We start from the raw sequence: 11,086 nt of genomic DNA, 5'->3' as shown, positions 1-11,086 counted from the left end.
CCCACCGCGAGCAGCCGATACCTAGGGGCTGTTTGGGAGGGCTCTCCTAAAATGGCTTCACCGGTGAAGCCGAAGCCGGTAAAGTTAAAAAAGTGGCTTCATCCGGCTTCCGGTTCTTTTTTACCCCGGTTTAGAGGATGTTTGGCACGGTTCCATAAGGAGCTTCACCTTCGGCGCCTTCAGGAGCTATACAAAATGGCTCCAGCTCCAAACAGCTTCAGGAGCTGTTTTAAATAGAGGAGCCGGAGCCGTTCCGTAGCAGCAATTGTGCTCACGGCTCCAGCTCCTCTAGAGAAGCTCCTCAGAGGGAGCCATGCCAAACATGGTGATTTCTATTTGTTGCGCGCGTGAGCGGACGTGGAGCAATCGCAGAATGGGTTTTGCCCTGCGTCAGATGCCTCGATTTGCGTGCGTGCAATATATGGACTCAAAAAAATTCTATTTCACAAACTAATTATCCAAATTAAATTTTGATTTCACCATTGAGTTTTTGCTGCGAGATCTTTAAAACTAGACCACACTTGATTATATTTAAATGATATATTTTTTAAAATATTTTTATTTGTATTATAACAATTTTGTTTTTTAATATTTTATTTATTTGGGAACATTTTATTTTTTTGTCGGAACAATTTTTGTTTTGATGAAATACATCTGAACATTTTTAGGGTGAAAAACTTTTATCTATTCTAGAACAATTTATGCAGCAGTGGAACAATTTTATTTGTTCAAGATGGACCATGATTGGTTCATGCAGCAGTAGAAGCCTTGCCACCCCTACCTACGACAGCACAGCTGCTAAACGCGCGCTGTGAATAAAATCCTGCCAAACACTCACCTTACAAAACAGCTTCACGCAGCTTCACGCTATAATAGCTGCTTGATTTGTGCTAAATGGGTGGAGGCGAACCCGGTAGAAGCCCTCACGTTCCGTGCCAAACACTCACCTTACAAGACAGCTTCACGCAGCTTCACGCTATAGGGCCTGTTTAGATCATTCTGCGAAAACTTAAAATTTTACTGCAAAGGAATCTTACCAATTTAAAGTAGTAAATGAAGTCTATTTGTAAAACTTTTTGCATGGATGAGTTGTAAATCACGAGATGAATCTAATGATGCTAATTAATCCATGATTAAGCAATAATTAACGGATGGTTACTGTAGCATCACTGTTGCAAAATATGGATTAAGTAGGCTCATTAGATTTGTCTCGCGATTTACAACCCATCCATGCAAAAAGTTTTGTAAATAGACTTTATTTAGTACTTCAAATTGGTAAGATTCCTTTACAACAGGAAAATTTTGCGTTTTTGCAAAATGATCTAAACAGGCCCATAATAGCTGCTTGATTTGTGCTAAATGGGTGGAGGCGAAGCCGGTAGAAGCCCTCACGTTCCGTGCCTCCGACGCACGCTATACCACATCGGACCAGTCGCCTATAAAACTCCCCATGCCACCGACAAAATACCCTTTTTGCCCCTCCAATGATTTTCGCATCACCCTTCGTTTCCTCGCCTCCCGCACGCCCGGGCAACCCTGCCCTCCTCCCACAGCGTCCCCTCGTAGGCTCCCCTCTCCGCGATCCGCCCAGATCTCGCCGGGATCCGCCGCGTCTCGCCTGAATTTCGCCTTCGGAACCCGCGGCTCTGTCCGGGCGGGGAGCCAGGAAGGGTCGTTCTTTCCCGGGCGGCGGCGGATCCGTGTTTCTATCCGAGGCGGTTCGGCGGGGTCGCGTCGCGTCGCTTTCGTGGTCGTGGTTGTGGCGCCGTCGGCGAGGTGTGATTTGGAGTGGATTTGTGGTCTCCGGAGCTGAGACACGGCATGGACTACGGCGGGGCTGTGGACAGCAGCGGTGAGTGTGGTGGATTCTGCCCTTATGGTTAGGGTTTGTTGCTTAATTGTCAATTTTCGGGATTATGTGTTTATTCCCTGGAGTAATTGGTGGGAAATTTTTGTTAGTTGTGGAGGACGATATCATTTCGTGCAGATTTTTCTTTTGATGTGTAGGCTTGAACACCATTTTCTTTTTAGAGATTTGTGTTATTTTGTGGAGTAATTGGGTGAAATTAGTCGTGTAATTGATCGTGGCAGTTAACTCCCACCGCGACTTTGGGTTGTGAAATTTTATGCCTGTTGTTCGGGTTAAAAGACGCGAACTGTTATCGTATTATTGGGTCTGCGGTTCTATCTAAGTGTTAGAGGTATTCCTTAGGTCACGATGCAAAGTCTGTCAATAAACTGTTATATTTGGTGCTTTCTTTTAAATATCTTAAGCATTGAACCTAAAGTACAAGGCAAATGAAAGTCATCTCTGTTGCTGGCTGGAAACTTTTTGATGCAATGTTGAGATGAAAAATTATGTTATTTACTCTTGAGAAGTTTGTTGCAGAATATACAATGCTCTGTGAAGTTATTTTTAGAGTTTGTCTGTCAATGTGTGGAAAGTTGGCCCTGCAAAATAAAATGGTAGCATGGAAGGTTGCATAGTCACTGGGTTTTATATAGGTTATAGTTCTGATAATATCTTTGAAACTTGAAAGTTTTCCCTCCTGTTAGTATGGACATGGAGGTATAATTTACTTGCAGGCAACATGATCAGGCATATAGAATAGACAGTTCTAACTTCTATCTCAGATTATTGTTGTGTACACCCAAAAAAGGAACCAGTGAAAGATATAAGAAGAGATAATTGCTTACAAGATAACCTACAAAATCCCTGTTCTGTGTTAATGTTATTAATTGGCAAAATTATTAATGATTAAGCCAGTTATGGCTGAGCCCTCTCGGTGCTCTATTAAGGATATATAACATTCTGAAACACTGCCCCTCTCAATAGTACCTAGTACTTGGGATGTGGCCTTCGCTCAAATCTTGGCCTAGCTTTAGAATAACTTAAGATTTCCTTGCCATGTGCTGGTTTTTTGTTCTGGAATTTTAAGTAAAACATTATCTGCCATCAAAGTTTCTTGTGGTGCATATGGGGTAAGGTGCATTCTATTTTGATATTTAGTTGAGTTCTGGTTGAGAAAAAAGGTATAGGATACAATGATATGGTAAGCAAGTGGCTAAGATGTGGTGATCTACTGTTTTTAGTAGCTTAGTTCCTAGGTTTTAACTTCTTACTCATGCGCTCTCAACCATTTGGTCTTAGAAGTGTAAAAAACTGGCAGCATACCCATGTTCGTGCCGGTTTACCCATTGGGGCAGCATTCAAAGAACAAGCCTGTAGGCAGAAAAGTCGAAACATTCACACCTCTATTAGGTACATGTATTGCTTTATCAGGCTAGAATGCCATCCCTAGTTCAGGCCCATCCAGTTCCCTGATGGAAGTAATTATTAGGTGACACAACATGCCAAGCGCCCACATAAGCCCTACAGCATGGAAGTCAATCATCTGCAACTTGCTGCCTAGTTGGCAACAAGGTGATGCTGTTATAACACCGAGTTAATAGAGCTTAACCTCAAGTTCTTTTCTTTATACAAGACGCTGCCATAGTGTGTTAGCATGATTTGAGATTATTTTTTTACGATGGGCCTGTCTGTATTCGCGTCTGCGGTGTCAGCGTCAGGCTGAAGCGAAGAATCCCGCCGAATGGTCTGCGTCTGCATGTGACTTGGAGCTTGATTGGTACAGCTCAAACTCTGAGATCTATGCAGGATCCGGAGTTTGTAGGGTGAAATCAAGTAGTTTAAACATATGTATTTTATCTGAAATAATAACTTGTTCAAGAAGACACCTTCAATGTGCTCACAGTTATGACCTTCTGCACTCTTGCCAAAACGAGAAGAAAAAAGCTAAATGGCCAATGCAAATCACTATTTGTAGGTAGGAAGTAATGCAACACCAGTCACCTTTATGAACAAAAAGTTTCATATGTCCAGAATATATTTTGGGATTATTTCGCTCAGGTTCCTGCTGGTGACAGGCTGGGATCGGGTAACTGCCCGCCTGTTTCAACCAGTTAGGTAACAACATTTGAGAAATGCTATGCTCAGAAATTTGGCATTGGTTACAGGAACCGATGATGATCTTCCACCATCATATCAGAACAGCAGAGGTATGAAAGGCAGTGGACGTATCACTGGTAATGGAAGAGATACTATTGGTGCTGGTCCATATACTAGAGTTCAACAACCTCAGACAGATATGGAAGCACAAATACATCACCTTGAGCAAGAAGCATATTGTTCAGTTCTTCGAGCATTCAAGGCTCAGTCTGATGCTATAACATGGGTATGCATGTCCCTGCCAATCTTCATGTTATTAATTTACTCGGGTTGGCCTGCATTTCATAGATTGACCTTATAAAAGTATGAATATATTGTCTCAGGAAAAGGAAAGTCTCATTACTGAGCTTAGGAAGGAGCTACGAGTATCTGACAAAGAACACAGGGAGTTGCTAAACGGAGTTAATAGTGATGATATTATCCGAAGAATAAGGTATTGTCTGATAGATGAGTATACATCTTAACTGTGCAGTAGCCTCTTTGCCCTTTTTCTACTCTCTTTCTCACCTCTTATAGTTCTTCTCTTAAGGGAATGGAGAGAATCAACAGGTGGGCTTCAGATGAATTCAGTTAATGCTCAGCGTTTGCATGACCCGGTGCCCAGTCCTACCACCTCTGCTCGCAAGAGGCAAAAGACGTCTCAACCCATTCCCTCTGCATCTGTACCTGCGCCATCTGCTATGCACTCACAGCCTTTAGCTGCACCAATGCAACCATCATCTTCAGGAGCAAAAAAGGCAGCCCCACCTGGCACAAAAGTGAAAAAGAATAAACCAGTAAGTGATTGTTAAAACATCTGCAGTTAATTTTGTACTTGTAATTTTTGTGATTTGATATTGATTATTTTTGGGTAATTAATTGTGTGCTTGAAGGGCCAGAAGATACCTGGTGGCCCTGCAGTCAAATCTATGCCATCTTCTGCTGGTCCTAGTGGGCGGGGACCAGTTATTAACAGAAATACATCTGCTGGCCTTCCTCCTGAAGGGCCACAATTAAATCCGTTAATCGGCCGTAAAGTCATGACTCGGTGGCCTGATGATAATAGTTTTTACGAAGCTGTAATAACTGATTATGATGCAGAAAAGGTACGTCTTATTTCTAAGGGGTCACAGTTATGACATGTATAGGTTCATATAATTAATCAAGTCGCTCTGATTAATTGTAGGATCTCTATGCACTTGTTTATGACATGAATACAGCACATGAGACATGGGAGTGGGTTGATTTTAAGGAGGTAATTACTCATCATTGCCAATGAAGAAAAGTCTATTTCTTTCCCTTGACTCTTCACTCAGTTTGACTTGCTGTTCTCATGCCAAACCCTATAAAATATGTAACTCAACTGTCAAAACTGGTGTAAACTATGTCCTCAGGTTGGTTTTGTGGGTGGTTTTAGGTGATGTGGTAGCCACATCACCTACTTTTGCTGGGACACCCACATCACCCCTCCTGTAGTACTCTTGCATCTCCATGTGGATGATTTGGCTGCCATATCACCCAAAAACACCCATAAAGCTGGCCTTCCATGATAATTTGTGCTGGTGTTGACAGTCAATAAACAGGTTTTTATCTGGTTTTAACTGAGGTTTGAAAATGAACTTTTTTTTTTGTGTGTGTGGCGGGGCGGGGGTGGGGGGTTGGGGGGGGGCAAATGTAGATTGTCCTTGTGAGTTGTGAAAGTACCTGATAATTATAATATTATTCGAAAGCAACAAGGGTAACTTTATGTCAATGACTGTGGAATCTAACTGGTGGTACTCTGTGAAAGGAGTATTGGTAAAATGCATGTTTTCTCTCGGGCTTTTCTGGGTCCACAGCTACACTCACCACTAGTATTAGAAAATTTGTAACTTTGTAACTTTTTATCCAAAGTTCTGATTCTAGGATACGGTGTAGCAAGCCACCCATATTTGAGTTCTGCCATCCACTTGTGAACACAACATTTTGTCGAACTATGCCCAAGTAACAGTTGTTTTGGCTGCCATGGATGTGGAGCAGTGAACCAAATGACCTACATTGCTTACCTGATGAGCATGATATGTCAAATTTCTTAATTTGTTTAAGATACATACGCAATGATTGGGATCTTCTCATTATATATCACAATCATATTTCCTTAGAAAAAAAATGTACTTGTTCTCAACTGAAAATTCTCATTGAAGCGTCAGATATGCTTTGATTAAGTCATAATTGTCTCATAGTTTCAAAACTGGACTGGAGCAGCAATACAATCGAGAAAAGCCAAGAATCCATGGCTGGTCTTGATTTTGTTTCCTTGAAACACCATGTTGGTTAGAAAACTGGCTAAATTATCATGTTAATGAATTGGTTACTGAAGGACTATTAATGGACGACTTCCATCATAATAGAATTAGTAGACCATCACAGTAACATTAACAGCTGAACACATTTCTTGAACAATTTCAATAGTTAAACAACAAGCAAAAGGCCTACAGTGTAATGTATGCATGATATTTTTTTTTTCATCTTTGCTGCAGATGGCACCTGAGGATGTAAGATGGGAAGGTGAGGAGCCTGATTTAAACCTTCTAGGTCGTGGTGCTCCCGGTCATGGTGTTAAGAAGTCAACCGGTCGTGGTGGCCCCATGTTAGGTGCCGGAAGAGGTAGGGGCCCCCAAAAGAACTCATTTAAGAAAGATTATCCACCTTCGCAAAACGGTGTTGGGAAGAAGAGTTCTGACTACATAGAAATTCTTCATACAGAGACACTCATAAAGGAGGTTTGTTTGGAAGGAACTCAGCTTATTGGTTTACAACCGTACCAAATTGTCTGCTTTATCATCATGATCTGCTCATGTAGGTGGAGCGGGTTTTCAGTGCTGGCAACCCTGACCCCCTTGAGGTGGAGAGGTCCAAGAAAGTGCTAAAGGTAACAGAGACGTGTGCCAAACATTATTGGGGTGCCGTTTCTTCTGAACTAACAGATGTTCTGGCAGGAGCATGAACAATCGTTAATCGATGCAATTGCAAGGCTTGCTGAGGCGTCTGATGGTGAGGGTGGTAAGTGTAGTGCATAATTCCTCTTTCCTCAATCTTAATCACAAAGTCCATATGCTCTATATTGTGAGTGTGCTTAGCCGTGATTGGATGAGAATTTTTCTTGTCTATGCTCTATGAGGATGAATCTAAGCTTTTTAGTCAACTCATGCAACACATATTTCGAACAATTCCTGTGAATGGTTGATATGTCAAATGGTACTGAGTTGAAGTGCTCCTGTAGATTTAATGTTGATTTTCACTTTGAATACAAACTTTAAATCGTATTGGAATTGTGCTGAGTAATGCGCTCAGAGTAATATACTAATATCTCGAAGGTAAAATGTCCATTTTATCACCCCAAATAATCCACTTTGTCCGCTTAGCCCTCTGAACAGAAGTTCGTCTTGATTTTCTCCCATGAACTATTTTTAACTGGTCCAATCAACCGCCTATTGAGATTTTTCTTTTTGTTTCTCAATGTACAAATTTTATGGGGTCAATAGAACACCATAACTTATATTAAACATTACATTAAGGATCTTTCATGAATAGTTTCATCGGTTAGGAGCATCTAATACTAAACTAAACTTAGAGATACTAAATTGCATGAAAAGTAATGATGAAAAAGTCTTAGGCTTTGCTTGGATGTAGATATTTAGGTGGGGGTATTGCATTGGTGGAGGAATGCCAAAGCTGAGTGGAAATGGAAATGGGCTTCAATGCCAAAGCTGCTGTTTGGATGGCTATGTAATTACTAGTTGGAATTACTAGTTTGAACATTATACATTGCTGTACATGTATGAAAATGTAGTTTTCAAAACTTGTGGATTATTAGAATGATTATATATCACTTTAGAAAAAAAGGAATTATATTATGAATAATTATAAGAACCATGGGAACATCATAAAAAATGTGGCCAAAAATATTAAATGCAACAATGTCACAGCAGCATTATATAGGCAATAGCATGACATCAATAGCTTCCAAGTCTGTTACTAGCACCAACAACGGATTACAACATACTAAATAATGCTACAATCACAAAAGACAAAAAAAGACATGTTTTTGTCCATCATAACAGGAAGCACCTAATTAGGATAGCAAGTTCTTAAGCATTACATAACAACCATACAGAACCTCGCTCAGGTGGAATTCTTCTCATTCGACATCAAGAGCCATTCCTTCCTCATGTCCATAGGTACAACAAATGCATCTTGGTGACTCATTGCGTCGCGTAGAACTCTTTGAGTCAGAGGCTGAACCCTCCCAGCCAGGGAATACATATAGAAATTTTATGTTCCAATCAACCACACCTAGCATGTGGTGGTGATTTGTTGCTTTCTGTTCCTGGACCTCCCTTGGTCACCCACAGTAACACATACATCAACATGACACCCATCTAGTGCTCCAAGTGCATTGCCAAACCATTTCCGTTTGTAACCATCAGGTGGTTGAACAGAAGGATCAGGAAGCTTAACAAATTCCCCACTTACAGATAGAATGGCTGTCAAGACATCATTAAAGTGCCTACTGATAGTCTCCTAAAGATTGCTTGTAAGTGCCACACAACAAACCCCATTTTTAAACCATGTCCAACTGCTAGCAAGAACATAGCGACCTTTTCTTCCACACTAGCATATACACTGTCACGGAGATCACACTTCTCACGCAATATGATGCCCAGGTCTTGGAAGTTTCTTTTAGTCAAACACAACTTATCATAGCATGTAACTTCATATCCATCATACATTTCTTTGAGCAAATACTTCCTATTATTGTGCCTGCAGTCATCGTCACTAAAGCACCCTAAATCCCTTGGTCTCCTCTGCGAACTAAGGTATACAGGCCCAAGAACAACTGACTCAAAATGTAGTTCTGTCAACACAATCCTTCTCCTCTTTCTTCTTTTGTTTTCTTCGATTATATAAGAAACCAAATCAAGATCTGACATGGTGTAACTACAATTCACATGCATCATTTGCAAGAAAAAAAATTCTAATACAGGCATACAAACACCATGGCATGCAACAACACATCATGGTATCCAATGAAAACACATCAATTAGGGATCATGTACCTTCAATTGGCCTAAAGAGCAGCCAAAACCAGAGAAGCAACCTGAAAAAAAAAATACACACAAGAGAGGATTAGGGTTTCTATGTGTGCTGCAATTGAACAGAGGAGATGAGGGAGGGGGCTACAGGGAGGCAGCATAGGTCTGCACGGATGAGGGATTAGGCGAGGAGGCAACAAAGAGACCTTGGGCACACACCACAGTTGTTGGGGTTGTGCACGGAGAGGTGGGGGGAGCAGGGAAGATTGGGGGCGAAGTGAACCTGAGGGGGGAGGGGAAACGACGGAGGATGGCTAGTGCCTAGAGATGCCAGAGGATGAGGAGGGAGGGGAGGGAAAGAACCTGCGGCAGCGCCATCGTCTTCCTGCAGTTCACCCAGCGCACGGAGAGAGGTGGGGGAGGAGAGATTGGGGCCGAATTGGACCAGCAGGGAGAGGGGAAATGATGGAGGATGGCTGGAGATGCCAGAGGATGAGGAGGACAGAGGAACCTGCGGTGGCGCTGTCGTCTTCCTCCAGTCGCCCCTTCCATTCCCCTCAGGCGGCAGCAGCCTTTTGTTTTTCGCGAGCGCGAACAAGGGTACGCGGATATAGAGCAGTGGGAGCGGGGAAGGAGCCGATTCAGCCGAATTCAGAACGGGATGGCTCGGTATTGTAGTCGGGCTCCCGCGAGCGTGGCCAAAACTTTCGTGGCATTGTGATGCGTTTCCACGGGCTAATATCAAGATCATCCAAACAGCAGAATTGGAGGGACCTAATGCCAATGCCTGATTCTGGGCCTCAATACCAACAGCCAAATATAGTGTTAAGTATTTTTGTTACATAGGATATCATGTCATTTATCATTTCACAAAATTTTAACTCAACTTGTTCGTTGAGAAAGGAAAAAGGGAAATCACATAGATTGGACCGATTGAAATAATATGATGGGGCTAATTCAGCTAAAAAATTTTGTTTGGTTCAAATGGACAAATTGTTTGTTCAGGATCATAAAATGTACCTTTTACTTATTTTGAATACTTGTAGCAGAACTAGTTTAACATGTTCCTTCTTTTATTTTCTTTTGATATCTTTGTAGCAGATGACCACGGGCGATCTTTGGAGTACAACCGTGGGTGACCGTGGGTGGAGGAACCAACATGGAGGACGATATGCCGATGACATGGCTATCGATGGCCTCATTTCTGGAGATGCAGATGCCATGTGAACCATTGCCAAAATGTACACAATTCCCTAATTAGTGTTTTAGCCAGTTGTGAAATCCGGATGCTGATTTATTCTAGATTTAGCTCTAGCCTCTAGGTACTTCTGATTGGTTCCAACGAATGAATCAGTTGTTAGGATTGTTGTGCTTTTGTAGTAGAATTGTACTCAGCTCATGCTTGACATTGTAAATTTAGATTTGGGGCTAATTTTGTTCTGTAGTCTTTTGATAAGTAGCAGTGAAGATATTTTGCTTTCCTAGTCAAGATGAAAGGCCATTCTTGCGAATGTTCTAGCAGGTATAGTTTTGCTACACTTCTGTCGACTCCGTGATTTTAACCTCTCATCTTTGACGTAAGTAGGTGGCTGAAGACGCATATTTGTTCATGTTAGAGATGAAATAACGTTTTCTTTTGCTTATTGTTTAACGCTCCTGTTATCGCACGAATTTGTTCATATTTTTTTCTTGAATACCGGTGAACGTGAAACTGATCAAGTGTATCTGTGCATATTCATAGGTCCCCTTGGTGGCTCATGCAATTTAAGCAATCTGGTCAAACTGTTCGGACCAGTGTCTACAAATAAGTTTAACTGGAGTTTAAGTTAAACTTTAGGAAATAGGCTCATGAGTCCAGTTTATTGCACTACGTAAGAAATAAAGAAAGGAGACACCTAATATAGTGACTTGAAAATAGAACGCGTCACTATTTTAAGGTTAGTGATGGATGTCAATTTGACGCGTCACTAATATCTTTGCCTAGCATCTGCGTCACCTATCTACTCACGACGCGTCACTTACA

The 11,086-nt window shown here is 41.6% G+C and overlaps 1 protein-coding gene across 4 annotated transcripts; it reads left to right on the top strand.

Annotated features, from left to right (window-relative positions):
- The first annotated feature begins 1,483 nt into the window (after positions 1–1,483).
- On the top strand, positions 1,484–10,611 carry LOC112896914 (protein EMSY-LIKE 3-like). 4 transcript variants are annotated; one of them, XM_025965036.1, is made up of 10 exons: positions 1,484–1,852; positions 4,018–4,235; positions 4,333–4,442; positions 4,539–4,785; positions 4,882–5,094; positions 5,175–5,243; positions 6,508–6,750; positions 6,831–6,899; positions 6,967–7,030; positions 10,162–10,202. In XM_025965036.1, the coding sequence occupies exons 1-10, from the start codon at positions 1,822–1,824 to the stop codon at positions 10,200–10,202; spliced, it is 1,305 nt and encodes a 434-aa protein (XP_025820821.1). In that variant the 5' UTR covers positions 1,484–1,821. The 4 variants fall into 4 exon arrangements, with proteins under 4 accessions (XP_025820821.1, XP_025820823.1, XP_025820824.1 ...); XM_025965038.1 differs by lacking the exon at positions 1,484–1,852 and adding an exon at positions 8,798–8,847 and having other exon boundaries at positions 10,165–10,611; XM_025965039.1 differs by lacking the exon at positions 1,484–1,852 and adding an exon at positions 8,798–8,847 and having other exon boundaries at positions 10,162–10,611.
- Positions 10,612–11,086: the final 475 nt, after the last annotated feature.

The sequence above is a fragment of the Panicum hallii genome, chromosome 6 (genome assembly GCF_002211085.1).
Source record: "Panicum hallii strain FIL2 chromosome 6, PHallii_v3.1, whole genome shotgun sequence".
Taxonomy (NCBI): Eukaryota; Viridiplantae; Streptophyta; class Magnoliopsida; order Poales; family Poaceae; genus Panicum; species Panicum hallii.
The sequence above is the reverse complement of the archived record's forward strand: the minus strand, read 5'-3'. Positions and strand labels throughout refer to the sequence as shown.

Coding starts and splice junctions, on each gene's coding strand:
- LOC112896914 (XM_025965036.1), top strand. CDS start 1,822: ATGGACTACGGCGGGGCTGTGGACAGCAGCG. Junction 4,443..4,538: donor GATATTATCCGAAGAATAAG/GTATTGTCTGAT, acceptor TCTTCTCTTAAG/GGAATGGAGAGAATCAACAG. Junction 4,786..4,881: donor AAGTGAAAAAGAATAAACCA/GTAAGTGATTGT, acceptor GTGTGCTTGAAG/GGCCAGAAGATACCTGGTGG.